The sequence below is a fragment of the Vipera berus genome (genome assembly GCF_964194415.1).
Source record: "Vipera berus genome assembly, chromosome: 3".
NCBI lineage: Eukaryota > Metazoa > Chordata > Lepidosauria > Squamata > Viperidae > Vipera > Vipera berus.
In genome coordinates this window covers 131260852-131288316 of record NC_138204.1, presented here as the reverse complement: position 1 = coordinate 131288316, position 27465 = coordinate 131260852, and the positions used below count along the sequence as shown (strand labels likewise).

General features: G+C 40.3%; 1 protein-coding gene across 2 annotated transcripts in view; it reads right to left on the bottom strand.

Annotated features, from left to right (window-relative positions):
• Positions 1 to 27465, bottom strand: part of TRIO (trio Rho guanine nucleotide exchange factor) — a 266591-nt gene that overhangs the window by 174708 nt on the left and 64418 nt on the right. For both annotated transcript variants that reach the window (XM_081322967.1, XM_081322968.1), the window contains exons 2-4: positions 10703 to 10777; positions 3096 to 3210; positions 2064 to 2256 (exon numbers count right to left, since the gene is read on the bottom strand). In XM_081322967.1, coding sequence (XP_081179093.1) covers positions 2064 to 2256; positions 3096 to 3210; positions 10703 to 10777 — 383 coding nt within the window. The remainder of the gene's footprint in view (positions 1 to 2063; positions 2257 to 3095; positions 3211 to 10702; positions 10778 to 27465) is intronic.

Genomic DNA, 27465 nt, shown 5'->3' with positions numbered 1-27465 from the left:
ATTCCATTCATTGCTGCTGCTGCTGCTGCTGCATTGATCAAGCAATCCTGAACGTTGTTCTATTTGCTTCATTCAATCAATCATCCAACAGCAACACTTCCTTAAGCGACATACAAAAAGTGGATCAATTTAAGAAACACAATTCCTAGGAGCGAACAGCTGCAGCACATAAAAAGCAAATAAGTAAATAAAATAGTACCAAGACAGGTCAGGATGGATGGAGAATACCCATCCTGGCCCTCCTTGGTCTCTTAAGCAGCTTTCGCTACCATCATTTGTGGAAACTTTTTGGCTGACGGAAGTGGGTTGGGAATGGGAGGCAGAGTCTGCCGGTGGTTCTCCATCTATAGATGGTTCCAGTCGGGGGTGGGGATGGGGATGGGATCCATCCCTCGGTCTGTGTTTTTACAGGGCGCTATTCCCCCTGGAATACACATTTTAAAACCCTGGGTGAGGTTATCTATTAGCTTGTATGCTAATGATAGTTGTACATCTCCAAATGATGCCTAGGGACTATTCAGGTATGGATGAGGAAGATCTGGCTTCAGCTCAACCCTGACAAGACTGAGTGGATGGGGGTTTTATACTCTTACTAGCAGGTCTAATGAGTTTCCATTCGTAACTCTGAATGGGGTTAAAGTTCCCCGGGGAGAGTTGGTGTGCAAACTGATAGCTTCTGCTTGAACAGTAGGTAGCAATTCTGGCCAGGAAAATCTTTGCACAAATAAATCTTGCCCATCAGTTGCACCTGTCCCTAGATGGGGAGCCACTGCTTACAATCACTTGTATCTTTAGTCTCCTCCCAATTGGATGATTTCAAAGGGGCTACTTTTGAAAAGTATTTGGAATTTTCAGACTAACCACAATGCAGCAGCGTGTGAAGTAGTGGGCACCCCCATGATTCGTGCACATAAGGCCAAGTTGCACCACTGGCTCCCTGTAGGCTTCTAGGTGCAATTCAAGATACTAGCTTTCATTTTTGAAGCCCTGCATGGCAGGGGAGCAGATTATTTGTGGGACTGCCTATCCCTTGTGGTTGATGCCTATCCCACTAGATCTGACAAGAGTGGGTATGATCCATTCTGCTTTGCTGACATAATGTAAATGAGGGGGAGATGCTGATGCAACCAAAGTCCCTGCAAAGTAAGAATATTCAATGGAGGTAGCGTGGAGGCACTGCTCTTGCTTCTTATACATTCTAATACTGGGAAAACATATTCATATATGTTCATATATTCAATATAAAATATATTCTGATACTGGGAAAATATTCAGAGACTACACGTTCCTAGCTGCTACTTGTTAGTCTGCTTCCTGTGAAATATTTGTTCTGCAGAACCTGGTTATCCCTATTAATAATAAACCTTTATTGTCAAAGTACAACATGTGTACATGTGTATTACAGCTCATTTCACCAGGCCCGTGAAAAAGACCCATCTATCGACATCAGCAATGCCTGGAATGTTCTGCACTGTTCCATCTCCCAAGGCATTTGGCAATATTCAGTGGGACAAGATTACTGTCCCCTGACCAAGTCCTTGACACATAATTTTGCATCAGAAGATTTTATTCCTAACACCAAGCTAATCCCAAATGCTACTGACCACAGCAGAGGAGGAGCCGGGAAAATCACCACTTGCAACCATATATATTGAGACTCTTTATTAATAAACATTCTTCCATGTTTGAATAGCAGACAGATATCCCTGACAGCATGGTTCCTCATTAGTAAGCCGAGGCAATACTTCCAGCCAAGCTGGGTCATGGCTGGCGTTTATGTATTTTCTAGTTTATTCTTTTATCGCAGACGGAGCTATGTATGTATTTAATGACTGCTTAGAGGATGAAGCAATGCTGCATCCTTTTTCCTTGGCTCTAAATATAGCTAACTTGTTCTGTAGTTCCCTCCTCCCACGGCCCAGCAATGCAGATTTTCTTTTTAAACAAGTGCAAAATATTAATTACATAAACGTCGGGAAAGGAGACTCAGAAGGCAGTTTTCCCTTTGCTTGGTGCACCCACCGCTGCAACAAAATCAATCCCCCACCGCTGCAATACATTACCTCAAATTCAAACTTGGAGCTGCCAAAGTTAGTCCGCTGTTTCTGCCAAAAGTTATCTGGCTTGATTATCAGTGCAACGTGAATGCAACATGGAAAAGATTCCTGTAGGATCTTCAAAAGTGGCTTAATAGAGTCCCATTTTGATCCGCGCATATCTACAATTACTGTGAAACCTCGCTTGCACACCTCTTCGCTAGAAAGGAAATAAAACAGCAATTAAAAAAAGGCAAGCTGTATTACAAGTACAAACTTGGTCATTCATCTGCCGATTGTGCTTACATTTTTATCTATCTACTATTAGGAGTTTTACCTGTGGAAAGATAAGTCTCCAGTCAGATTTTTTTTTAAAGAAAAAACTTAAATCCAGCATGTTTAAGATTGGCAGGCAAACTTAACCATGTTTCAGCTATGTGTAAAAGCCTCTCCCCACCTCCGTTCCTCTGGCTTCCCTTTCTGCCACACATCCCATCTGACTTTTTCATTTTCTCCTTCAATATTTTGCAAAGCAGGCTCGGCTCTTCTAGTCAGGTACTGGCAATACCTAAAATCTGAGCTGCACTGAAACTTTTGAAAAACTTTGCAAATCATAAGAAGAAGCAGTCATCTCAAAAGAGAACAATTTCAGAAAAGCAACCATGTAGTATTATGCTTAATACAATTTCTGGGGTTTTTCTCTTCAACCAATACCTAGAAGATCACAAGGTGAGCTTTAAGCCTTCACCAGTAAGATGTGGAGTTAGGGCATGGATGCTTTTCGCTATTGCTGCTTGCCAAATGCTTGAGCGAAATGCTTGAGTAAAATCAGAGCAATGCCCCTTAAAACTAGCTCTAATTTTCTCAAAACCACTTTCTCCCAGATACTTTCATTCCTTCCAGCACAAGCTTTCCTTGCAATTATGTAATTACAGAAATTGCATTCCACAGAATACAAAACTGACAGAATGAAAGAATAAAGCAGACTTTCCAGGCATGTTTCCCCGATTCTGTTTTGCTGCAGAGACACACACAAAATACAAAAAAAGGTGCCCTTACCTAGGGATACAGGCAAGGTATGAAATGAGCCTCCTAAGGTCCTCTTGTCGTATTCTGTCATGATTGCTTCGAGCTGGAAATGTTAGAATGGGGCCCCCACGCTTATCTCTTCCACCTGAAAAAAAAAACATACTGAGTGCCTGCAGACCGTGGCAAACACTGAGGATAAAGTCACTCTGTCCCAGAGAGAATTGCAATTGCTCGCTATGCATCTGAGCCAAGAATTTGGGCAAGACTGCATTTCAACAGAAAGGCACCACTGTGTATGTTATGTTCTCAGTTAAAATGCACAACACTAGGGGGAGATATGGGTAAGAAAGTTCTTCTTTTACAGCTGCAGAAATTATGCTGAATATACTGGAAGCATTTTATATGTCTCTTAATTCCATTTGTACCTTTCACCTCGTCCAAAGGGCTGCAAATGGCTTCAAGGAAATTCTACCTTTGCAACAATCACTGAAGGTGGTGTTAGAAAGAACAGGGTGATTTACTCAATATGTAGCTATTTTCATAAGGAAAACCCTGCTCTACAGTTCCTCTCTGTCTGTTGTGTTCTTTATTGTCCGTTTTAGGTTGGGAACCCTTTTGCAAAGAGGAAAAAGAACTTAACCGTGTTTTATTTAGTCAGTTCTGTAAAATATTGGGCATGTTCTAATGCTGCCTAAATTACTATCGCATCTAAGATGTATCTTATCTTAAGATGTTCTCCTACATCTTAAGGCTGAGAACAGTGTATTAAAATTATTTTCGGCGGCGGATCCCAATTTTGAATGCCAACACAGAAAAGATAGTCCTCTCCCTCCAAGTTATTTACAATTCCCTGGTGGTTTTCTACCAAAATCCCATCCAGACCACAAATCTTCTAAGCTTCTGAACTATAAAGATAATGTGTGCCTTTGTACCAATCTGAGGAATGAACGGAGTCAGGACTGGTTGTGACTTCTTGTACAGCTTGCTTAGCTCCAGATGCTATCTGCCTTGTTTTGGTTAGGGGTTCACACAGAGTACCAAACAATACAAGATGGTAGCTATTGCCATTACTTCCCTTCTCCAAGTAAGAAAGTAAATGGACGCTACTCTTTGTTCTGCTTTCCATTGGAGCAAAGAGGCTTCAAAGTCCTTTTGAACTCCTCTTACCCTGGATCTCTCAGCAAAAGGGAGAACTAATATTAGGATTATTTTGGATAACAATGCCCAAAGATGCTGGAGGGTGGAATGTGATCTGAGCCAGTGTACTCAGAAATGTCACAAGTAATAACTTTATACTAAATTTATAGGTTTTATATTTTTACTATTCCTTCCCAGATCATGTTTTGCTATCAACTCCTCCCATCCCATATGCTTCTTCTTGGAGGCTCTCATCACATGCAAAAATTAAGGCAACATTCTTGCATTTGTCATGCCGTTTATTATTAGATGCATTTTTTTCTATTGCTACTACTACAAACCTGGGTTAAATTCTGCTACTACATATAATATACCATAGTAACCTTATATGTACTCTACTGATGAATTCAAACCATAGAACAATAAACCAACTTTTTTTTTATTTTGGGGGTTTGGGGTAGTTTTTGAGGAACATTAAAGAAGATATATAAATTACATAAGACAAAAAAAGAAATAAAAAGTAACATACAAATGAATTAGCAAGGGTTTATAAATCTTATAGAAATTATAATTTTCCAGTATAACATTGTTAACTATAATTTAATATATTGCTTTAACAGATTAAAAGTCACTACTGAACTCTAAGAATGAATATTGAGAACTAAATTAGTTCCCCAGCAATTTATAGGTAAATTCTAAATTTCAGTTGTAAAATTTTCAAATTCAATCAGTTAACAACAATAACTGGGGATTGTAAAGTTGTAGGACAGAGGTCCCCAACTTTCTGGGCACCAGGGACCGGTTATGTGGGGAGAGGTTTTTCCGTGGACCGGAGGGGGCGTGGTGTGCTGCCTGCATCCTTGTTTGTGCTGACATGCCGTGGCCTGGGGACCCCTGCTGTAGGAGATGACTAGGCTGAGCTTGAGGGAAGAATCAATATGTCATCAATCTTGAGTCTCTTCGTGCCCATAAGAGATAAGTCCGGCCCACCTTGAATTCCACTGACTCTTATCTACTGCCAATTTGCTTTGACTGTTAGTAGTTCAGATTCATGAAAAGAGCTTTAGCGCAAAATAAACCTATATATTCATTCGAACTGTCTGGACTCCTGATTTCCTGTGCTTGACAAAAGTATGGCGTCAAATGACTGTGCATGCTTACAACTACAGTTCCAGCTGTGGTCATTAGGTGAATCCCACATGGTTGTTGAACTTCGAATGGTTGTTGAACAAACGGTTGTTAACTGAGGACCATGTGTACCACAATATTCCCTCTTACAATATTCCCTTTTGTTTCTGCAAATCATTCTGAAGTAAGACTCAGAGGATTTTATCTTGTTAATAATTAAATCTTGCAAGCTTGAACAAATTATTAAATCTCCAATGAGCTAATTTTTGAGTGTTTTCCTTCTTCATAGAAATAAACAGCAAAAGAAAAGAGAAGAAAATCTGGGCTTATTTTTGTTCTGTATTTGTCCCAAGTATTCAGTACATTACTTATTTTGCATGATCCCTTGTGAATGTTTTATTGCCGTTTGTTTCAGTCTAAAGATATTTAAGCAGTGCATCTAGAATTCCTGTCCCTTTGTTAGAGGTAGGGAGCCAGGAGATGCAAGCCACTTTGAAATCCATATTAAACAGATAATACTATTTATAGTCCAGAACCACCAGTCCATCTCTCTTTTGAATCCTGTAAAATATTTAATTTAATCTAATTTACATGTTTTATTGGGTCACAGGTAGTGCATTATTTATTATGCCAGGGAATATACAGAAGTAGGGAAAACATTCTAGCCAGTTCTTATAGCAGAACGCAAGTGGAATACATACCAAAGGATAAAATCTTGGGGCAAGCACTATTTCATTATAGCTGCAGTGTCAAAGCAAGAACATCCGATGTTAGTTAGCAGTTTATAGTCAGTCACCGAGCACTAAAGCTATTTGATTAAAGGATGTCATTTCCAAACCAAGGCTGTGCTTTTAGACTAGTTTAGAAAATAATGCACTGATAAGCGTAGCCATAATATGCTCCGTTCATTTCCATTCCCAGGCCTCTCACATTTGGTAGCAAAACAGCCAATTAGGCCTGCTAACATTTAGTCTAATGCTGGCATATTGCTCTGTTGGATTTTATCCTTAATCTTAGGCTATGAGAAAGTCTAGATGTAAATTGATCAAGGAAATGAGATTTTGTTATCAAATGTAGAAGTGATACACTGATTCCACAAAGCAGAAACTTATACATAAGGGGGAGATAAAATACAAATGTAGAAGAAAGGTGGCTATCTTCTCTTCCCTCAGCTATGAAGTTAACTTTAGCATCATTTGCCCATTTGTGCTATTACAGATCTTTTCTGAACTATATGCTCCTTGATGGAGCAGTGGGCTAATGCCTCCTTTCTCTGTGGGCGCCCCGGCTTTATGGAATCAGCTGCCGGTTGAGCTCCGGATGGCACCTGACCTTCGCTCCTTCCGACGCGACTTGAAGACCTACCTGTTTGAACAGGCCGGCCTGGCCTGATGGGGGATGCGTTGGGGTTTTTTATTGGGGATTTTTTTACATTTTTCTATTGTTTTTAGTTTGGGGTCGTGTTTAATTCTCTTTTAATTTTTGTAATTTGTATTTTTATATATGCCCTGTTCACCGCCCTGAGTCCTTCGGGAGAAGGGCAGTATACAAATATAATAAACTTAAACTTAAGTAACACCAGCTGCCTGCAATTAGTGCAGGTTCGCATCCCACCAGGCTCAAGGTTGACTCAGCCTTCCATCCTTCCGAGGTAGGTAAAATGAGGACCCAGATTGTTGGGGGCAATAAGCTGACTTTGTAATAATGCCGCTTGGGGGGGGGGCGAAAGCCCTAATAAGCAGGCATATACATAGAATGAAGGCTATTGCTAAGCACATTGGTTTGTGCTTAAATTGTAAGCCGCCCTGAGTCTTCGGAGAAGGGCAGGATATAAATGGGATTAAAATAAAAAATAAATAAAAATAAAAATATCAGTGTTTTCATTTTCCCACCAAGAACAAAATATTGGAATGTGGACAAGGACGGGCTTACTTACTGAGAGAACTGAGATCTGTGCTCTCTCATAGATTGAGAGAATCTGGCTTTGCTATTCTGACAATCACTGCAGTTAGGATGATTTTCGAACCACTTCAGGATTTTTACCTGGATTTAGAAGTGTTTGTGTGATGGCAATGTTTACAGTGAGTAATGCTCTGATTGCAAGTAATGCAAGTGGAAGCTTTCATTCCAGTCAAAATGGCAGCAGTTTGTTTCTTATATGAAGTAATTTGATCTGAAACCCAACTGGAATCTTTATTAATGTTCCATAATGTACTAAATCACCTGATGTCCATACTGTTAACAGATACAGTAGATTCTGTACTTGTCAGCCTTACCAGGTAGACCAGACAGGAAACACAATAAGGTAATCTAACTCTACTTTCTTTGAAAGCTACATTAACAGAATCTTGCAAGCCTGAAAGTACAATTTTCTCGCGGTCCAGTTCCTTTTAAGCCTCTTGCCCTATACACTATGCCAGGGGTCCCCAACCCCCGGTCCGTGGACTGGTACCGGGCCACAGCATGCCAGCAACTGGTCTATACAAACAAGCAAAGCCCCATCCATGAGATGCAGGCAGTACACAAAACTACATAATTTCCGGTCCATGGAAAAACCTTTCTCCATGGAACCGGTCCCTGGTGCCTAAAAATTTGGGGATCTCTGCACTCTGCAGTTGCGGGTTGCCCTGTCTCTTATCTGACTGTTCCTAGGCAGCATCTCTTCTCTCAAGCTCTTTCCCACATACTGTGTGTGTGTGTGTGTGTGTGTGTGTGTGTGTGTGTGCGCGCACGCATTTGTGTGCGGACAACAAACATTTAAAAAGGACTAGTTTAAATGTGAACTTCAAGAGGAAGAGCTGTACCAACACCCCGGACATCATTGTTGGAATACATAAGTAAATGCACAAGAGAAGAAGCCATAGAGAGGCCCTTTATCAACACTGGTCAAAAAAAAACCAGCCAAAATTCCAAGAAAGGAAATATGGAGGAGGGGCAAGAGGAAGCAGACTGGCAATAGAAGAACCAGAAGATAAAGGGGTAACAGAAAGGGGAAAAAGAGAAGAACATCACAGTGAAATTATACCCAGTTTCTGCTATTTTCCCAAATCTCTGAGCCAGATCTCAAGACATACATTCAGCTTGGAGTAAGTGTGACAGGTACAGAGACTCCAAGTACTAATCCTGAGCATTTATACAGCTCTTGAGAGTTTAAAGCAATGCATCTAGATTATTTCAGTAGCCTGTACAAACACCTCTGTTAGGGAAGGTTCCCATATTGCAGATTTGGGTGGATGAGGGCCAGTTTTTATGTCATGTTTATTTAGACTTATGGTTAAGTATGAGTGCATTTGCTCGCTAGTGCCAATTCTTCCTTGTCTCTCCCACCCGCACTTCCAACCAGTATGACTAGCAAACAGCCATATTTGGGTAATATACAACTTAGTGTATGATGCAGGACATATATTACTTCCAGACTCAATCAGCCAGAGAACATAACCATAAATAAATCTAGTACACGCCATAACTATATTGTCTGGTTGGCTGAGACCATGCATTGTGTATGTCTTACTCTCAGAGATATATTACACCAACTTTCTACAATCTGTGTGCCTCCAGATGTATGGATTAACTCCTCCAATTCCCTTTTGCTGAGCTGTCACCCAAACATCTGGAGAGTGAAGAAAGCTGGGGAAAACTGCAGTAAGCCCTATACCCTGGGAGGAGAAATCAGCAGCTGTCATAAGATGTGTTCCATGCTTATTCATAAGCCTGAGTAAATACAATGTGCAAATACAGTCAAAGAACTTCTTTATGTGATACGCTATGCTAGGTTGATGTTAAGGATGAAGAAGGCACTTATTTACTGCTTCTACAGTGAACCACAATTCACACATCTCCCTCAAGGATGGCCAGTATCCCATATTTCTGTGATTTGATTTGCATTTTTGATACTTCGGTTTAAAAAACAACCCTGCATAATAATGGCCTGATCAGAGTCAGAGCTTCTCTGCATGCAGAATGCCTAAGTCTGTTTCATTATCTGTGCTATCCCCATTTTGTGATCCTCCCATGTAGATCAGCAAGGCTGCTCAGTGTTTGTCTGTAAGTGTATATGTTGAAAATAGAGCAAACAGCGCTTACAATTTGCATCAGATCCACTTTGTGGTCACTCTTTCACATTCCTACTTTCAGAGGCCAGGAAAGGAGGGAGAATGTAACAGATTAGCTCCCTTTGACTAGGTTCACAGAAGCAACGTAACTCTACGTTGTGTACATGTTGTGTGAACTAATGCAGACAAAAACCCTTCCAACACGGGCAACCAGAAACTATAGATCAATGAACAAACTTTACATTTTTCATTCTGCAATGTCATACTGTTAAGCAAAGAGTTACAAGGCAGAACCCATGTTCTTAAGTAACCAATTGCTCAGAGATTTCAAAGAAAGAGACCAGGATAATATCAATACCTTCTGCAGTACATGACAATATTAAACTCAAGGGTTTGTGTTTTCTATCAAGTTGCTCTCCATTCTCATTTTACCAATGATTTAGAATCTAGACAGGGATTAAAAACATAATACCAGGGAAGCAAGTGTTCAAAATATGGTCATTATGTTATGGAATAAATGCCAACAAACTGTTGCCCTCCAGATGTATTGAACTATAGCATCCATTTTAGCATCCATTTTAATAGAGCAAAGGGATAATGAAACAGGGATATCTTATTTCTAGATAGTATGTTCGGAAGTAAAAAAAAGAATGATGTGAATAGAGCAATGGTGTGTGCAAAAAGAAAAAAGAAAAATCTTGTGTTATTTTTACATAAAAGTCCTATGCGTTGGCATTCAAAATATCTCTACAGTATTTAGCTCACAGCAATAGTCTTGGTAAACAGAAACAACTAATATCACACCAATATCATTCATGGAAGAATGATAGCTAATTGTTGAGTATTTGGAAGCTGTCCAACAAAATATAAAAACCCCCTCCACAAAAAGAAAACTATTTGTGAAAGTAAAGAAATAACATGCCTTACTTAAAAAATCTTCAAACTTCCTTCTCTCATGTTATGAACTGGTTACATAACTGATGCATTTGGGTGTGAGTTAGTGTCCATCTCCTGTTGTATGAATGATGCAGGCTAGGGAATTCTAGGAGTTCACACATCTTAAAGTTGCTGACATTGAGAAGACTGATTTGTACTAGATCATTTCTATTTCTATTTTTTTTTCTGAGTAGTTCTGCCTAAAGATTTTGTTGGAGAAAACTAATTGACAAAATGCTGAAAGTATGAACATGTATCAGAAGAAATACAATAAATAATTGAAGATATATTCATTGTTGCTTAGTTGTCATAACTATGTACTGCACTCTCACCAAAAAGCTAAGTAATACAAGTCAGGATCATAAACACCTTATATTACGTTACCTGAAAGGTATGCAACTTTCTCCTTGAGGATTGGAAGGACTTCCATAGCTTTCATTTCATCATTTTTACGAAATCCTGAAGACAAAAAAAAAATGGATATTAAGTCCAGTTGCACAGGAACAGTATCATTATTTTAGAGTCTTATCCTTTATATTGTTGGGGGTAGGATGCATTTTTGTTCTGCACATCTAAGAATAAAACAAAAGGTATGCTGATAATTTAAATTGTCAAAGAAAAGTTTTTATGAAATTTGAAGACCTGGATACACTGAGTATACTTTACAATATCGCAACATGAAATCATTTTAAAGATGCACATTAAAGACACACAAGTAGTCCTCACTTTACCAGCTGACTGTTTAGCAAAAGTTTGAAGTTATGACCATACTGAAAAAGGAGACTTATGACCGTCTTTGAAGTCGGGGCCCTCGCAGCATCCCCCCTTTTTCACGTGATTGAGATTTGGGTGGTTGGCAACTTGTGTGCATTTATGATAGTCACAACCCCCCAGAGTCACATGATTGCCATTTGCCACTTTTACAGCCCAGCTTCTGACAGGCAAAGCAAGGTGGAATCTGACAAGTTGTGGTCACATGACATTGTGATTAAGAACCGTGGATGATTCCCTTAACAACTGCAGCTAGAACTGGCATCATAAGTGGATGCAGTTATGTGATGTTTTGTTTATGACCACATTGCTTAGTGATATGTTGCCAATCCTAATTGTGGCCGGTGAGTGAAGATTACCTGTACACATATTCTAAAAATCAGCGGCAGCCATTTGAAACAAGACACATTTTGCCTAAGGCATCGAGAATTTTGGGAACCTCTGCAGGGTATTTATTTTGGGGTTCCAATCCTCTTCAGGACATAAACCCCAATTATGCCTCTTTATGTCCATCATTAATTTTTTAAAAAATTTTTTGAGTAGATTAAGTAATGACCACATACAAAGGCGGGCAAGAAATTATCAGTACTAAAGTATCAATTCAGCCAGCTCAGAAAGGAGAGCCATAGCTCAAAATAGTTTCTGCTGTGGCATTTACGATCATGACAAATTCAGTCTGTTATTGCACATAAAATTTAAATCTATGTTCATTACCTGAATTGGAAAAAAATGCAATGAAGAAAAATATTTAATTACAAGGAGCTATTGATTTGTTGTAGCATATGAGGCAGAGACCAGGGTCCATGGAAATTAGTTTCAAACCATGGATTTCAAAGCACTATTCTTAAACTGATTGAGGTAGGTTAGACCAGGGCTTTTCAACCTTTTAACCCATTGTACCACTTTTAGGATATGGCAACATCTGAGTACACCAGTCGCTAGCAAGGTGTCAAAAACCTGATGACCACACAAAAAAAGTGAAGTACAGCTAATCCTCGACTTATAACAGTTCGCTTACTGACTGAAGTTACAGTGGCACTGAAAAAAGTGCCCCTCAAGCCACAGCCGAGCAAGACACCCGCCTGCTCACCTGGCAGAGCTCTTCTTCCTGTCTGAGGTTTTCATTGTGAGCATTTCTGTTGAGGATTGGCAGTGGGGGTGGGGTGGGGGGGTGTTTGGTTTTTATTCCTCCCGTCTGCTGGGTGGTTGCAGTAGGTTTTGGTCACTTCACATGACCCTGGGACACTGTGACTGTAGATTCCAACTGATCAGCGCTTCTTCTAGGCTCAGCAGAAGCACCAGGATCAGCGCCGAGCTCCAGCTGGAGCCTGGCTCTGATCCTGGCACTTCCACTGAGCCCTGACAGCCCCGAACAAGCACTGATCCTGGTGCTTCCACTGAGCCCTGACTGCCCTGCAGCTCCAGCCATCTCTCGCTAAGGCTTGTGCAGTGCTACCACCGGTTCGGCTCATTCCCCTCCCCCGCTACCACTTTCCTAGGATGGTCGTGTACCACCTGCCAGGTGCCAAAGTACCACACAGGTGGTACCCGTACCACTGGTTGAAAAGCCCTGGGTTAGACAAAGTTAGCTGAGATTCAGTCCTACTGCAATCAGTGACAGAAGACAATAAATGGACAAATCTGCATAACACCATTTGCTAAATAAGTGAAATGAAATGTACAGAGAGGTACGTCATTATATTCTTGTCAGTACTTGTCAAGTACTTGAAGCATTTTGTGGCAACTGGAAAGCCAACATTTTTCTTATTAAAGTAAAGGTAAAGGTTTCCCCTGTCCAGTTGTGTCCAACTCTAGGACCACGGAAGTGTGGTCATGTGGTCAGCATGACTATATACTGAGGCACACAGAATGCTGTTACCAGTGCTTTTTTTGTAAAAGAAAAAGGTGCCGGAACTCACACATGTCATACAACCCACCTTGCCTACCCTACAAGGTTCCATCCAAAAAAGGTGCCGGAACTCTGTTCTGAGCGTTCTATGAGAAAAAAAAAGCCCTGGCTGTTACCATCTAATTGAAGTGCTACCTATTTATCTACTTGCAATTTGCGTGCTTTCGAACTGACAGGTTGGCAGGAGCTGGAGCAAGGAATGGGAGCTCACCCATCGTGCAGTGCTCAGGAGTCGAACCTGGGCAGTCAGCTTTCTAGCTGACAAGCTCAGCATCTTTAACTGCTGAGATTTTCCCCAATCCCATCGTGTTTGGGTGGGGGGAAAGAGAGAAATAAGAAAAACTAGCAGCAGCCTGAATCAAAGCTGAAACTATCTCACGTGGGGTGAGATAAGACTGAGCCTTCTACAGTACATGCCTGCAGGAAATAAACAAGCCTGGCTAGCAGAAATATTTCACTCTTCCTCCTGGTTCTGTATCCAGAGCCTGAAAAAGAAAGCTAGCTGCATTCCACCACCCCCCTTTGCAATTCATTTTGCAGCATCATGGTTAAAGTGAATAAATGAAAACAACATTATGAACACATACTGTAGTTAAGGACTCCTCCCTCCCTTCACCTCCATTTAAATTATGATCCAGACTTATGACTTCAAGAATTACCCTTTAATATTATGGTTTGCAAGCATCTGTTCATTTCAGCAGTTTATTATATTCATTTGAGTTCCAGAAGCTTTCTTTGCAATGGATACTTTCATGAAACCCCTCACCGGAAGAATTTTTAAGTGTTTTTTAAAAGCTCCAGTAATCAAAGAGATCTTTTAACGTTTTTAGAAAGGAAACATGATGCCCTTAACACACAGTTCCACTGAGAAAAACAGGTTCTTAATTATTAAATGGGCTCCCTGTGTTTGAATCAATTAAAGCTTTAGTTGATAGGTCATAAACTGATTAAAGCTTGGAATTTTAGTAATAATGAAAACAGTATTCTATAACTGAAGGAAGTGTGCCAAAAGCAGAGTAATGAAAAGTATTCATGGGATGTTAGAATAGGAAATTTTAAGCACATCTCACAAAACTGGTTGTTATCATCATGTATATCCTCCAATGGAACAGATCCTGAAAACCACCAATCCAAGCTTTAGAAATAACTAAATTACCCAAATGTAATAATGAGTCAAATGATGGATATTCTGGATATCTCAGAAAGAAAGGGATTTGATCTTGAGACTGGGAAGTAATATAGTTACAGACTAACCAATTCATTTGATAATATTACTGTATAGTACATGAACATGGCCTAGAATTTATGTTCATATACCTCATTCATAATCATTTTGTTAGGAACATTAGCAAAACATTTAAATTAAAATGTTTTGTTCCACATTGCTTGGAAACTTTCTAATGAAAACCTTTTTAGGACTTCCAGTTTGCCATTGTGGCCACAGAGGCCACTGGAAGGCTAGCTCCGTCTTCCACGTTCGATTTTGTTCTGCTGGGGAACCCTGGAAAGGGTCAAAAGTTGCCCTATAGGGGCAACAAGCAAGGAGGGGACTCCCGCTTGATCACGGGAGGGCGGCAGCCCTTCCGCTTGATCCAGGGCAGCCCTCCAAATCGGCGGAGGAAAGACCGGCCATAGCAATATGGCTCATCACCAAGCTGCACACAGCCGAAGTCAAACTTACCATCAAGCATTTCTAAAGCAACGTGGATGAAACTGGGTGAGATCTGATCTTCTCTTTAAGATCTTAAGTATTTTATTTTCCTGTAAAAGCTGCCCAAAGTATCTTTTCCCCCTGTGAGGAGAGAGGGAAGGGAATTTCTACCCTACCCTCTAAGAACAGTGGCAACTGACTACCCAGGGGAGTTAAAGCACTAAAAGAACAATTTTAATCTAATTGGATTTATATGTTTCTGAAACTTGGGGACCAAAAGTTTTCTTATTTTTACTGGAGACTTTTGTTTTTATCTACAAAAACAGAAATAAAACTGGAAAAAGGACTGTAAAAAATTTTGACTTAAAAAACTTTAAACGGCATCGGTGTCATCTTGCGGCGCAGTTTGGTATTACAACTTGTTATTGCCTAAAAGAGACTTGGCTTGAAGCCCAGACTTCAGATAAAAACTCTTTCGACCTTGATAGATACCACCTGTGAGAAACAACTGTAAAGAGAATTTCTAGGTGGCATAACTGGCCTGCTTGAACTATGAATGTAAACCTTTACTGACTTTCAGAGCTATATGTGGGGAATTGCTTCCCTATTTCTTTAACTGAGGAATATTGGTTATTACATGAGATGATGAAATACCTTGGACTATAAAATCTTACTTGACAAATGACTTCTACTATAAAGACCACTTATAATACGTGAAATAGAGGTCCCATACCTAGTTATAAAATTATTTTTAATGTCTGATTTTAAAGTCCTCAACTTAATACACTATTAAGAGTATATGGATGAAGACGAGGAAAAGATCCTTGCCATGGTGAAAACAATACATGAAACCATTCTTTTAGCTTGTGACAAAATAAGATGCAACATAAAAGAACAAGATGCCAGCTTAGACATACAAACCCATATTTTAACTACAGCCAAAGAACTAACAATGGAGACAATAACAGAAGAAGTGGAACAATCAAATACTAAGACAGAGGACTCAATTGACCAACAAATACAGTTAATGGAAAATCCAGAAAAGGAAGTGACAACATTGAAAATGGAAAAGACTTTCTATATAATCCAGAATAAATTTGAGGAAAAAGAAGAACAGATTGAATGGAAGATAAACATATCAGGACAATCAAAGGGAATTGGAATAATAGGGAGACAATCTAATGAACACAAATGGGCTAGCCCTTCCAAAAAATGGCAACTAAATGGTCTCTCTTATTTCAAATAATATATATAATAATAGAGGGAAATCTATTTGATGATTTAAAAGCACTGACATGGAAGGCTAGTTGGCAAAGGAAGAAAGCCAGAAAAAGGCTGAAGAAAATTGGGGTTTTGATTTATTAGAGAGGATTTCATATTACTAATTAGAGGGTTAAAGGGAGAAGTTAAGATAAGGGAATTTTTGGTCATTAAATTTAAAATATTTGGAAATTAGTTGAAAATAAGGATTCTATGTTTAATATTTAAAAATTAGACCCAAAAGAAAAAAAATATGAATGTGTTTGATCTATTAACCCAGACAATATATATAATGGTTTTGATTTATTGAAGGGGATACTGTATTATTAATTAGATGATTTAATATGGTGGGAAATAGATAACTTTTAGAAACAAGACTATACTCAAATAGATAAGATGTGTATTTTGAATATTAGATTTTGTTATGAATTCAGATAAGGGAAACTTTGGTTACCTAAAGCTTGGAAATTATAAATATCAAATGTTAAATTTGAATATTGATGGGAAACTAAAAATTGGGAAAAAACCAATAACAGGATATTGATTGTCTATAAAGATTGAATGTAAAAGTAATTAAGATATGTATAAACTAAAAATTTATTGATAAATGTAATAATGATGTTTTTATCTAGTTGATATAATAACTGTATTACGAGATAGTAGATATTAAGGGGAAAAGAGAGGAAATAATTGATGTTGTAACTTGAGATTTGTATTAAAGATTTTTGTATGTTATTGAACTATTGATTAACCCAGCCACCATGTCGCTTTTTAAATACCTAAATGTAAAATTAGAAAACTAATAAAATATTATTAAAAAAAGAAAACCTTTTAGGGTTTCATTTTCAACAGAACAAAACTCAAAACTATTCAAATATTCCATGTTCCAAAGAAGCAAACTTGAAATGTTCCAAATATTCTGTACTCCCCCCCTTTTTTTTTGTCTTGGGGTCACAAATGTAAATGATTGATCAGTGCTGAATCCTATCTACCACTCAATATCCCGGGGGGAAAAAAGACAACTGGGATGATTGAAAAATACTTAAGATGTTTTAAGCATTCCCATATCCAATCAGATGCAATAATTAAGCACATATCTGCAACCCATCCTGCCTGCACAAACACCTTATCAAGCCCCAAATCACAGCTAGTTGTTCTCTTCAATATAGCCCATGAACAGCTTAACAGTAGCAAAGACTTCTTCCTAATACGTATAAAAAGTATTGTTTTGTATTTGGCATTCTTCCTACAAAGCTCAAAAGGAAACCATCATCTTCCAATGCAGGCATTTACCTCTCTGAAAAAGAAGTTAACAACAAAATTTTACAAGGACTGGGTTCTAATTTGCCCTGGCACAGATTTTGAAAAAAAACAGCAGTAAACCTACCTAGCAGGCTGGTAGCAACCTTTCAAAACCTTTCTCCATCTCTGAATACATGGTAAGTCTAGTCTCCTTCATCCCCAGTGACTGTCCTTTCTTCAAATCAGCTTCAGCCAAAGAGAGAAGGGCTATAATCGCTACCTTCTATTTTACTGGCTAATTGTCAGTCTTCCTAGGTAGACCAGACAGGAAATACAATCAGATGAGCTAATTGTACTTTATTGCAAGGTTGCATTAATAGAACCTTGCAAATCTGATCGTACTAACTGCCTGCGGTGTCTTTAACAGACTGAGAAGCTGGAGTGTGTGTGTTCCTGAGTTTCTTTCTCTGCCCATTATGCAGCTGTGGACAATGGCCTCTGTTATCTGATCATTTCCTAGGCATCCTCCCCACTCCCCATTTCCAAGGTCCTTCCCACAGAAGTCTTTCTAAAATTAAGCCTTTTGAAGAATGTCTGAACTCTAGAACAGTAAAACAAAACATTCTTTGATCCTGGGATAAAAATCCAAGAATAGCTGCAGCTCCAAGCCCAGAATGTTCCCCTACATGCTACTTTCACTACTCCAGTTTCAAATAGATCAATTGCTCTGGCATCTGCCATTATTTGGGGAAAAATGTAACACATTTGCTATACATTTGATTTGAAAATTATTAGTTCTAGTAATATCCCTTCTCTGATTTATAGTACTTTACAAACTCTTATTTATACTACCAGTGCTTTTTTTGTAAAAGAAAAAGGTGCCGGAACTCACACATGTCATACAACCCACCTTGCCTACCCTACAAGGTTCCATCCAAAAAAGGTGCCGGAACTCCGTTCTGAGCATTCTATGACAAAAAAAGCCCTGTATACTACAGAATTTGTAATTAAATTGGCATCAACTTTTCTTCTGATTGACATTAATGGGTTTCTATGATATCATATAAGTATCATCATGATAGCTAAGCAAGGTAAACCTAGAATAGGAACTGTAGATTTGAAAGTTGAAAAACCACCAAGGCGGAGATCTAGGTCAGTACATCCCAAACCTTTTCCTTTATTACCCCAAATCACTTATCCGAAAGTTTTATTGAACTTCAAGGACTGACGATAAGTCCCTTCCTTCAGCACCATTAATAAATTCTAATGGTTGCTTAATGAATGGTTGTAACTTGAGAATTATATTATTATATTATAAAAACAACATCTTGGAATTTGATGGCATTTCACCAAATTACCACTAGTAATTTCATTGATTTTGGCCTTCATAGGAAAACTTTGGGAGATTTTTGAATATATTTTAATACATGTGACAATATTTAAATCGATTTAAATGTCCCAATTGTGATGGGTAATGGGTTGGTGTCGTTACTCAAAGAAAAACTACTTTTACCCAATTGGGGGTAATTTACCAAGGTTTGGGAAGCATTGATCTAGGCCACAGGTCGGCAACCTGCGGCTCCGGAGCCGCATGCGGCTCTTTGAGCCGTCTCTTGCGGCTCCCAGCCGCCCGGTGCGCGCGCACCTCTTCCAACGGGCAGTGGTGCGCGCGCACCTCTCCAAATGGAGAGTGGCACCGCCCGTTTGGAGAGGTGCACGCGCACCTCCCCGAATGGGCGGAGGTGCGCGCGCACCTCCCCAAACGGGCAGCGGTGCCGCTCTTTGAGGAAGCTGCCGCGGCCCGTCTGTGAAGCTGCCGCTTTCGGCAGCTTAGCAGACGGGCCGCGGCAGCTTCCTCAAAGAGCGGCGCCCCTGCCCATTCCGAGAGGTGCGCGCGCACCTCTCCGAACGACCGGAGGTGCGCGCGTACCTCCGCGCGAATGGGCAGCGGTGCCGCTCTTTCAGGAAGCCCGCCGCGGCCCGTCTGTCAAGCTGCCGAAAGCGGCAGCTTAGCAGACGGGCCGTGGCAGCTTCCTCAAAGAGCGGCGCCCCTGCCCATTCCGAGAGGTGCGCGCGCACCTCTCCGAACGACCGGAGGTGCGCGCGCACCTCCGCGCGAATGGGCAGCGGTGCCGCTCTTTCAGGAAGCCCGCCGCGGCCCGTCTGTCAAGCTGCCGAAAGCGGCAGCTTAGCAGACGGGCCCGCGGCAGCTTCCTCAAAGAGCGGCGCCCCTGCCCATTCCGAGAGGTGCGCGCGCACCTCTCCGAATGACCGGAGGTGCGCGCGCACCTCCGCGCGAATGGGCAGCGGTGCCGCTCTTTCAGGAAGCCCGCCGCGGCCCGTCTGTCAAGCTGCCGAAAGCGGCAGCTTAGCAGACGGGCCGTGGCAGCTTCCTCAAAGAGCGGCGCCCCTGCCCATTCCGAGAGGTGCGCGCGCACCTCTCCGAACGACCGGAGGTGCGCGCGCACCTCCGCGCGAATGGGCAGCGGTGCCGCTCTTTCAGGAAGCCCGCCGCGGCCCGTCTGTCAAGCTGCCGAAAGCGGCAGCTTAGCAGACGGGCCCGCGGCAGCTTCCTCAAAGAGCGGCGCCCCTGCCCATTCCGAGAGGTGCGCGCGCACCTCTCCGAATGACCGGAGGTGCGCGCGCACCTCCGCGCGAATGGGCAGCGGTGCCGCTCTTTCAGGAAGCCCGCCGCGGCCCGTCTGTCAAGCTGCCAAAAGCGGCAGCTTAGCAGACGGGCCGCGGCAGCTTCCTCAAAGAGCGGCGCCCCTGCCCATTCCGAGAGGTGCGCGCGCACCTCTCCGAACGACCGGAGGTGCGTGCGCACCTCCGCGCGAATGGGCAGCGGTGCCGCTCTTTCAGGAAGCTGCCATGGCCCGTCTGTGAAGCTGCCGAAAGCGGCAGCTTAGCAGACGGGCCGCGGCAGCTTCCTCAAAGAGCGGCGCCCCTGCCCATTCCGAGAGGTGCGCGCGCACCTCTCCGAACGACCGGAGGTGCGCGCGTACCTCCGCGCGAACGGGCAGCGGTGCCGCTCTTTGAGGAAGCTGCCGCTTTCGGCAGCTTCCTCAAAGAGCGGCGCCGCTGCCCCTTCGCACGGAGGTACGCGCGCACCTCCCCAAAGGTTTGGGGAGGTACGCGCGCACCTCCCCAAAGGTTTGGGGAGGTGCGCGCGCACCTCCGGTCGTTCGGAGAGGTGCGCACGCACCTCTCGGAATGGGCAGGGGCGCCGCTCTTTGAGGAAGCTGCCGCGGCCCGTCTGCTAAGCTGCCGCTTTCGGCAGCTTGACAGACGGGCCGCGGCGGGCTTCCTGAAAGAGCGGCACCGCTGCCCATTCGCGCGGAGGTACGCGCGCACCTCCGGTCGTTCGGAGAGGTGCGCGCGCACCTCTCGGAATGGGCAGGGGCGCCGCTCTTTGAGGAAGCTGCCACGGCCCGTCTGCAAAGCTGCCGAAAGCGGCAGCTTTGCAGACGGGCCGTCGCCATCGGGCAACCGGGAACCGGTTCCATCTCATTTTTAAAAAAATGGCAGCCGTGTGCGTCCGCGCATGCGCAAAAAAACCTTTTTGCGCATGCGCGTGCATGGACACACGCACGCGGCTCCCTCTTTTTTTAATTTGTGATGGAACCGGTTCCCAGTGGCTCTTTTTCTTTTTTAGGTTGCCGACCCCTGATCTAGGCAAATCAGCTTCTTAATGGGGCAAAGTAAAATACTTACTTTTTTAGAATTAAGAATCAAGCTCAATATGGGGGAGTCTTTACCTTTACTACAGCTTCCATTTAAAGTCTTTTTGGGGGGTATGTGTATGTATGTGTGCGTATGAGTCCGTTTTGATTCTGGGCAACTGCCTGGACAATTCTACACAGTTTAGTTGGCAACATTTTTGGGTTGACAATTGCCTTCTGCCTAGGGCTGAGAAAGAGTGACTGGTGCAAAGTTAGCTTCATCTATGACTAGAACTCATGGTTTCCTGGTTTCTAGTCTAGAGTCTTACCATTACACCAAACTTGCTCTCAGTATCATATTTGGCAGTTCAGAACTAAGTAGTAATGTCCTGTATTTAATTAGGTCTTTCTGCCACTGGAATTGAAATCATTATCAAAATAATGTACACTTATTACTGCATCCATTCATAAAGCCCAGAGAGAACTTACAGAGCAAGTTCCAGATCATCAAACTGAATTTATAACAGAGAACCTTATGATTTAGCATAATCATGGGTAAAATCAGTACAGGTTTAATGTAAACAAAGGAATAAGCAAGCATTCTGATGGTAGATTAATGGGTAGCAAATATTTTAAGTGAATAAACTAATGTGATTAAAAAAACCTGTATTTTTTATCTCCTGATTAAAACATTAGCCATAATATTACCTGAATCCCCACACTATTCTAAATTTAACTTCCTTTTTCAGCTAATTTATTTGAGCCAATCGAGGAACTTTTCGATGTGGTTATACATGAAAAAGAACCTGACTTATTTCTGTTCTTCAATTAAAATATTCAGCAATTGGGGAATTGCTTAAGAAAATCTGAGAATTTCCCTTTTAAACAGCAAAGTTAATGAGGTACACACATGAACCAAAACAAAATGGGAGTCCTTTGTGAAATAAGAGATATTTTCTATTATACTTGTCATGATAATCAAATGGATTTCAATAGAAATCAACCTTTTAACATGGCATTCAAGCTCACTGCTCTAGATTTAACCCCAGAATTTCAATCCAGTTCAGCAATTAATAATTATTATTTTTTTAAAAAAATAATCTTTTGCATTTTATTGTGGATTAACTGTTCAGAAATAAAGAAGGTGCCTATTTCATCTTAAGAATATTCATATATTTACTTTATTCACAGTGTTCCCTTTTGAGAGATAACCAAATTAGAACATTTATATTTTAGATTTGAACTGGGAAGATTTCAAAAATCACCGCATATATCCACAGAGCTATATACTGTATATCTGCATCAATCTCTACTTACACACACTTCAAGCTGGCATTCTCAGCACCACACATTAATAGAGATGATGTCATCTTTTCAAAATCAGAGCAGTCTGCAGCTCCTGCTACTGTTATTCCTTCCACTGCAGTGCCTGCAGTATTCAGAGGATTTGCAAAAGACAAGGCAGCCCAGAAAATAAATAAATAAATAGAAACTGGATTGGGAAACTCAGGAAGAGAGGTGGCTTATTGAAATCCTGCTTGGACAGTTATTTTAAAAGAAAGAGAAGAAGTATTTTGGGGGTCACTGCATTCTGTGAATTTATGTTATGTGATTGAACAAAGCATCTTTGATACTTTTCGCAAATCTAAATTGACCTGCTCAACAATATTTTTCACAGAATAATGGGTGTCCTCAGAGAAGCAAGTACCGGAGTCAAATCTGAATAATTTCCACTGTTCTTTTAGCTTGCATCATTTCATTTCCTCTTTCTAAGAAACCACAAATGTAGCAAGATATAAAGACCTAACGATCAGAATTGTAAACCAAAATAGGACTTTCTCAAAATGTAAGCAATAAAAATGGAAGTGAAATGATTTGTTTTGATTAGAGTTGGTGGTTTGGTTTTTTATTTTTTTCCTCGCATTTATTTTTTTACAATATGTTGTAATAGAATCCATAAAGCTTGATCGTAACCTTTGCACCTTTAAAACCTCTTAATTAGATGTTTTCCATATGTTTAATAATCTTAGCATCACTGTCTATCTGCTGCAGCTACCAATGATTTCAGCACAATAACAGATGTCTTTCTATTTCTATTTTGTGATTAGAATTATTTCTAGACAGGACTACATAGGTATTGTACATTTTGTGCATATTTTGGAAAAAGTGCACAATAAAATTACTTTTTTTAACTTCAAGGTAAGGAATAACAAACCTTTTGTTAAACTGAAAAACAGGTATATACTGTGGTCTAATCAAGATTAGCGCTTTGTGATGAACCTGAGGGAAAATCTTATGCATGTAATTTTAAAGATCAGTTTGTGTCTCTCTGTTTAACAAAATGATATAGTTTATTTTCTATATTTTGGTGCACGCACACACACACACACACAAATAATACAAAACATGCAAGGATTTTCTTGAAACTTAAGAGATTCAGCAACATTTTGAATTTTTATTCCTAAAATATTATGTCATTTGATATCAAATCATTACAAACACAAAAGGTACAAATGCCATTAAAATGTCAGAATTCTACATTGTACACTCTGCAAAATTTCTGGAAAATGATCCAAGGAGTTATTTAAACAAGCAGTCACAGCACAGACAACTCCATGTAGTGGATCTACATAATATCCTATGCCAGAAATATGTAATTCATAGCCCAATTGCTTTCACATGAGCTCCAAAGGCATAAATCATCAACATTGCAGGTTCCCTGGATTTTAAAAAGATATTAAGAGTGTCTTAACTATTTCTAAGGTTTCAAGCACATATTTTTCCCCTTATTTTGAGTATGCCAGTTAAAAGTATATGATTAATTCTTCCATTACTGCTGAATATATTCTGAACTTGCAATGAGTATCACTTCACAGTGATGTAGCACAAAAACACACATTGAAATTCAGAGCATGTTATATTAGGCAGTGCTATTTGTGAAGCAAATTATACTGAGTATAACATAACATTTGAACATGATACCTACAAGCTCCTAAAATGATTACATATGCATTATTCCCCCAACATGTACTGATATACTGTGCCAATCCCACCAATCAATAAATTTGATATACTTTTGGCTTAACAATACACAAATCTAAATATCAAATTGTATTAATGATCAGCAGAAAAAAAAGCTAATCTGCTAACTAGAAGGAATATAAAAATAAAACATTGTTGTATTAGTTATTAGGGCATCTGCATTTTCTCACCCCTTTCCTATTGCTGACATTGTACAATTGCTTAATTTGTAGCAGTTCGTTTTAAAAATTGCTTAATTTGTAGCAGTTCGTTTTAAAAATCAATTAGTTACAACACTTTCTAAATTCCAACCTAATTCTGCCTTATTTTGACTTACCTCTTTTCTCTTGTCAGAAAATTAAATTAAATTAAATAGCTAAACAAACTGGAATGATATAGGAAATGCTTAGGAGGAAAAGAAGAAAAGGAATCACTGCACATCAATTTCATTGCAAATATGAATCCTAATGTAGTTCAAGAAGAAGCAAACCTCTTATTCAGAGCATATAGCTACGTGCAATCTGTTAGCTAACCCTTTTGCTTCCTTGGTCTGGCACACTTCCTCCAGTTTGTCTACATCTGTGTAGGAAATACTTAAACTCTTTTTATAAATCTGAAATATGCTGCACAACAACAGCACAAAGTTACAAGCTACTCTGCAAACTCAGGAGGCAGCAGTATTATCATAGACTAGAGAACAGAAATGCACAGGCCTTGGATAGGTAGAATCTTGAATTTACGGCCGCAATCAAGTCCCAAATTTCTGTTGCTAAGTGAGACATTTGTTAAGTGAGTTTTGCCCCATTTTATGACCTTTCTTGTCATATTTGTTAAGTGAATCACTGGGGTGATTGTTAGTAACATGGTTGTCAAGTGAGTCTTGCTTCCCCATTGATTTTGCTTGTCGGAAGGTTGCAAAATGTGAACACGTGACCCCGGGACCCTGCAACTGTCATAAATATGAGTCAGGTGAAAGGCATCTGAATTTTGATCACATGACCATGTGTATGCTGCAACGGTCATAAGTCCCTTTTTTCAGTGCCGTTGTAGCTTTGAACAGTCACTAAACAAACTGTTGTAAGTCGAGGACTACCTGTAGTAAGCTTGAAGTATTAAAATAAAGAAGATCTCACCTTCGTACCATTCGTGCTCTTGTTTGTAATTTTTATCTGATACTTACTAAATGTCCATGTTCTTATATTTATGTTTATATTATATTGCAAGCTGCCCAGAGTTGCTTTGGATGTGGGCAGCACATTAAATAAACAAACAAACAATTAAACAAGAATACAGGATATAGAGAAGGGTCCTTGATGGCCCCAAAATTCTACACAGCCCTTCCCCTTCAAATCATAACATTGAGTTTGGCATGCTACAAACTCTGGGAGCATAACCAACAAGTAAGAAGTTCTGTCTTCTTATATACAGTAATATATGCTCAAATAACTTGCTTGAGGATAGCTCTTCAGCTGTGGAATTTCTTCCTGGTAAAAGTATTTTAGAACTTCATGAGGAGTTAAACAATTAGTTTTTGGGCTACAGCTTCTTGGGAGCTGCTGTTTCCCTCCCTGTTAAGTTTTTCATGATGCTACAGTTGTACTGATTTATTGGTTTATTGTTTTGAGCCGCTTTGAGTTGTGTGTACATATCTATAATCCAAATTTCAATGTGTGGATCACTTGTGGCAAAAGTGCATGCCAACCTCCATACGCTACATTTTAGCATTTTGAAATTACATTCCTTTGCAAAGATCCATCTGGGATACTGACCCCAGAAGAAATCTTTAAACCTAATTTCAAGATATAATTTGGGTTTGGCCTTTTTGATACTGGTGTTAAGATAGAAAGACAAGTGCAGCAAGGACTACAAGCCTCTTATTCTTCCAGGACCTCTCTTTTTATATTAAAGAAAAGTACCACAAGGATCTGCAAAGGATACGAAAGATCCACTGAACAATAGATTAGTCATACCGGGGATTATACTTTTCAACACATCTGAGCGGATGAGAATATATTTCTCTAAATTTGGGAACAAATCTTAATTACTGCAAACCTGGCTATATGAAAATACAGTAAATAATAGTAGTACTTAAGGCTTTCAACACCGGAAACAAAATGAAGAGCACCTATATTACAGTTAAACTAGTTCAACCTCAAGTTTTAGCAAAAACATTCAGCTGATCTGTAGTGGCCCATAATTATCTGAGGACAACTGGAGATAACAATGAATATGCCCAATTCTCTAAAACCATAAGCTCCTTAAGAAACATGAAGTTGACATTAATCCTATGTATTCTTAAAAAAACTAACCACAAACATTGTGATACTTTATATTCCATTAATAGACTTCTAAGAGCAAACTAAGCAATGGTATTAACTGACTCCATGAAAGCAAGCTAGGGGAAAACTGACAAGAACAATACTTGGGGATCTTGCCAAATCTTCAATTTCCTGTACTGTTTGGAAAAAACAATGCCTTGGTTTTATATGAATTCATTGAGTAGTTTGAACAGTTTGACAATAATTCATTAAATATGAAGAGCATAAGCCCTATACCTAGAATTCCTGTTCAGTTAAACCCATTTTAGTTACTAGCAAGAAGTAAAATTTAACTAGTTCCTGTCAGCATTTTTTCTCCTGATTGTTCACTTACTCTTGAAATTCCATATATAAGATCCAAGGAGTCTCTGCCAGCCAAACCTGATTTCTAAAAAGCTTTCAGAAATCAAAACCTAACCAGATCAGCAACACCAATTTTCAAGAATTATGGTCAGTGGTGGGATTCAGCCAGTTTGCACCACTTCGGCAGAACTGGTAGCTAATTTTTTGTTGCCCAGGCCAAGAATGGACTTCCAGAAGGGGCATCCACACAGAGAACCCGTTGTTCACATATTTGAATCCCACCACTGACTATAGTCCTCACATATTTATTAGGACAGTTACAGAAAATGGTAGATGCCTCCAGAAAACCTAAGCCACAAGATTGGCAGGAAACAATCTGAAGAGTTAAAGGAAAGAAAAAGAAGGCATCTGCAAGTTATTGAGCAGGGGTCCCCAACCCCTGGTCCATGGTCGGTACTGGTCCGCAGCATGCCAGAAATCGGTCTTCGGAAACCAGTGAAGCCCCAACTGTGGGATGCAAGCAGCATGCAAATCTACACCCCCTCTGGTCCGTGGAAAAACTTCTTTCCATGGAAGTGGTCCCTGGTGCCCAAAATGTTGGGGATCTCTGTTATAGAGAGATATTCTGCCTATATTGAGAGCACTTACATTTTTGATGCAGTATGCATTTACCTATGCCGTGGATGTAGCATCAACCTGTCTTCTCTGAAGTGGATACCATGTTTGTGAAATTAGATACATAACTTAGCATTTGGGTTTCAACATTGTCCTAGAGTTCATACTTAGATATGTGACCAGCTCCTGAGCCTCCTCTGTTTGGCTTTCATGAAATGAGTGTTTTCTGCTTGACCATTCCTGCCATTTTGTGAATGGACATTCCTCTTTCCTAGGAGTTCCTGCAGCTTAGCTTTACCCAACATGGTGTTATGTATATGTGTTAAATAAGTTACCCACCCTACATAAGTAAGTATAAATTATAGCCTATGATGAAACAAAAGTCTACTGACTGC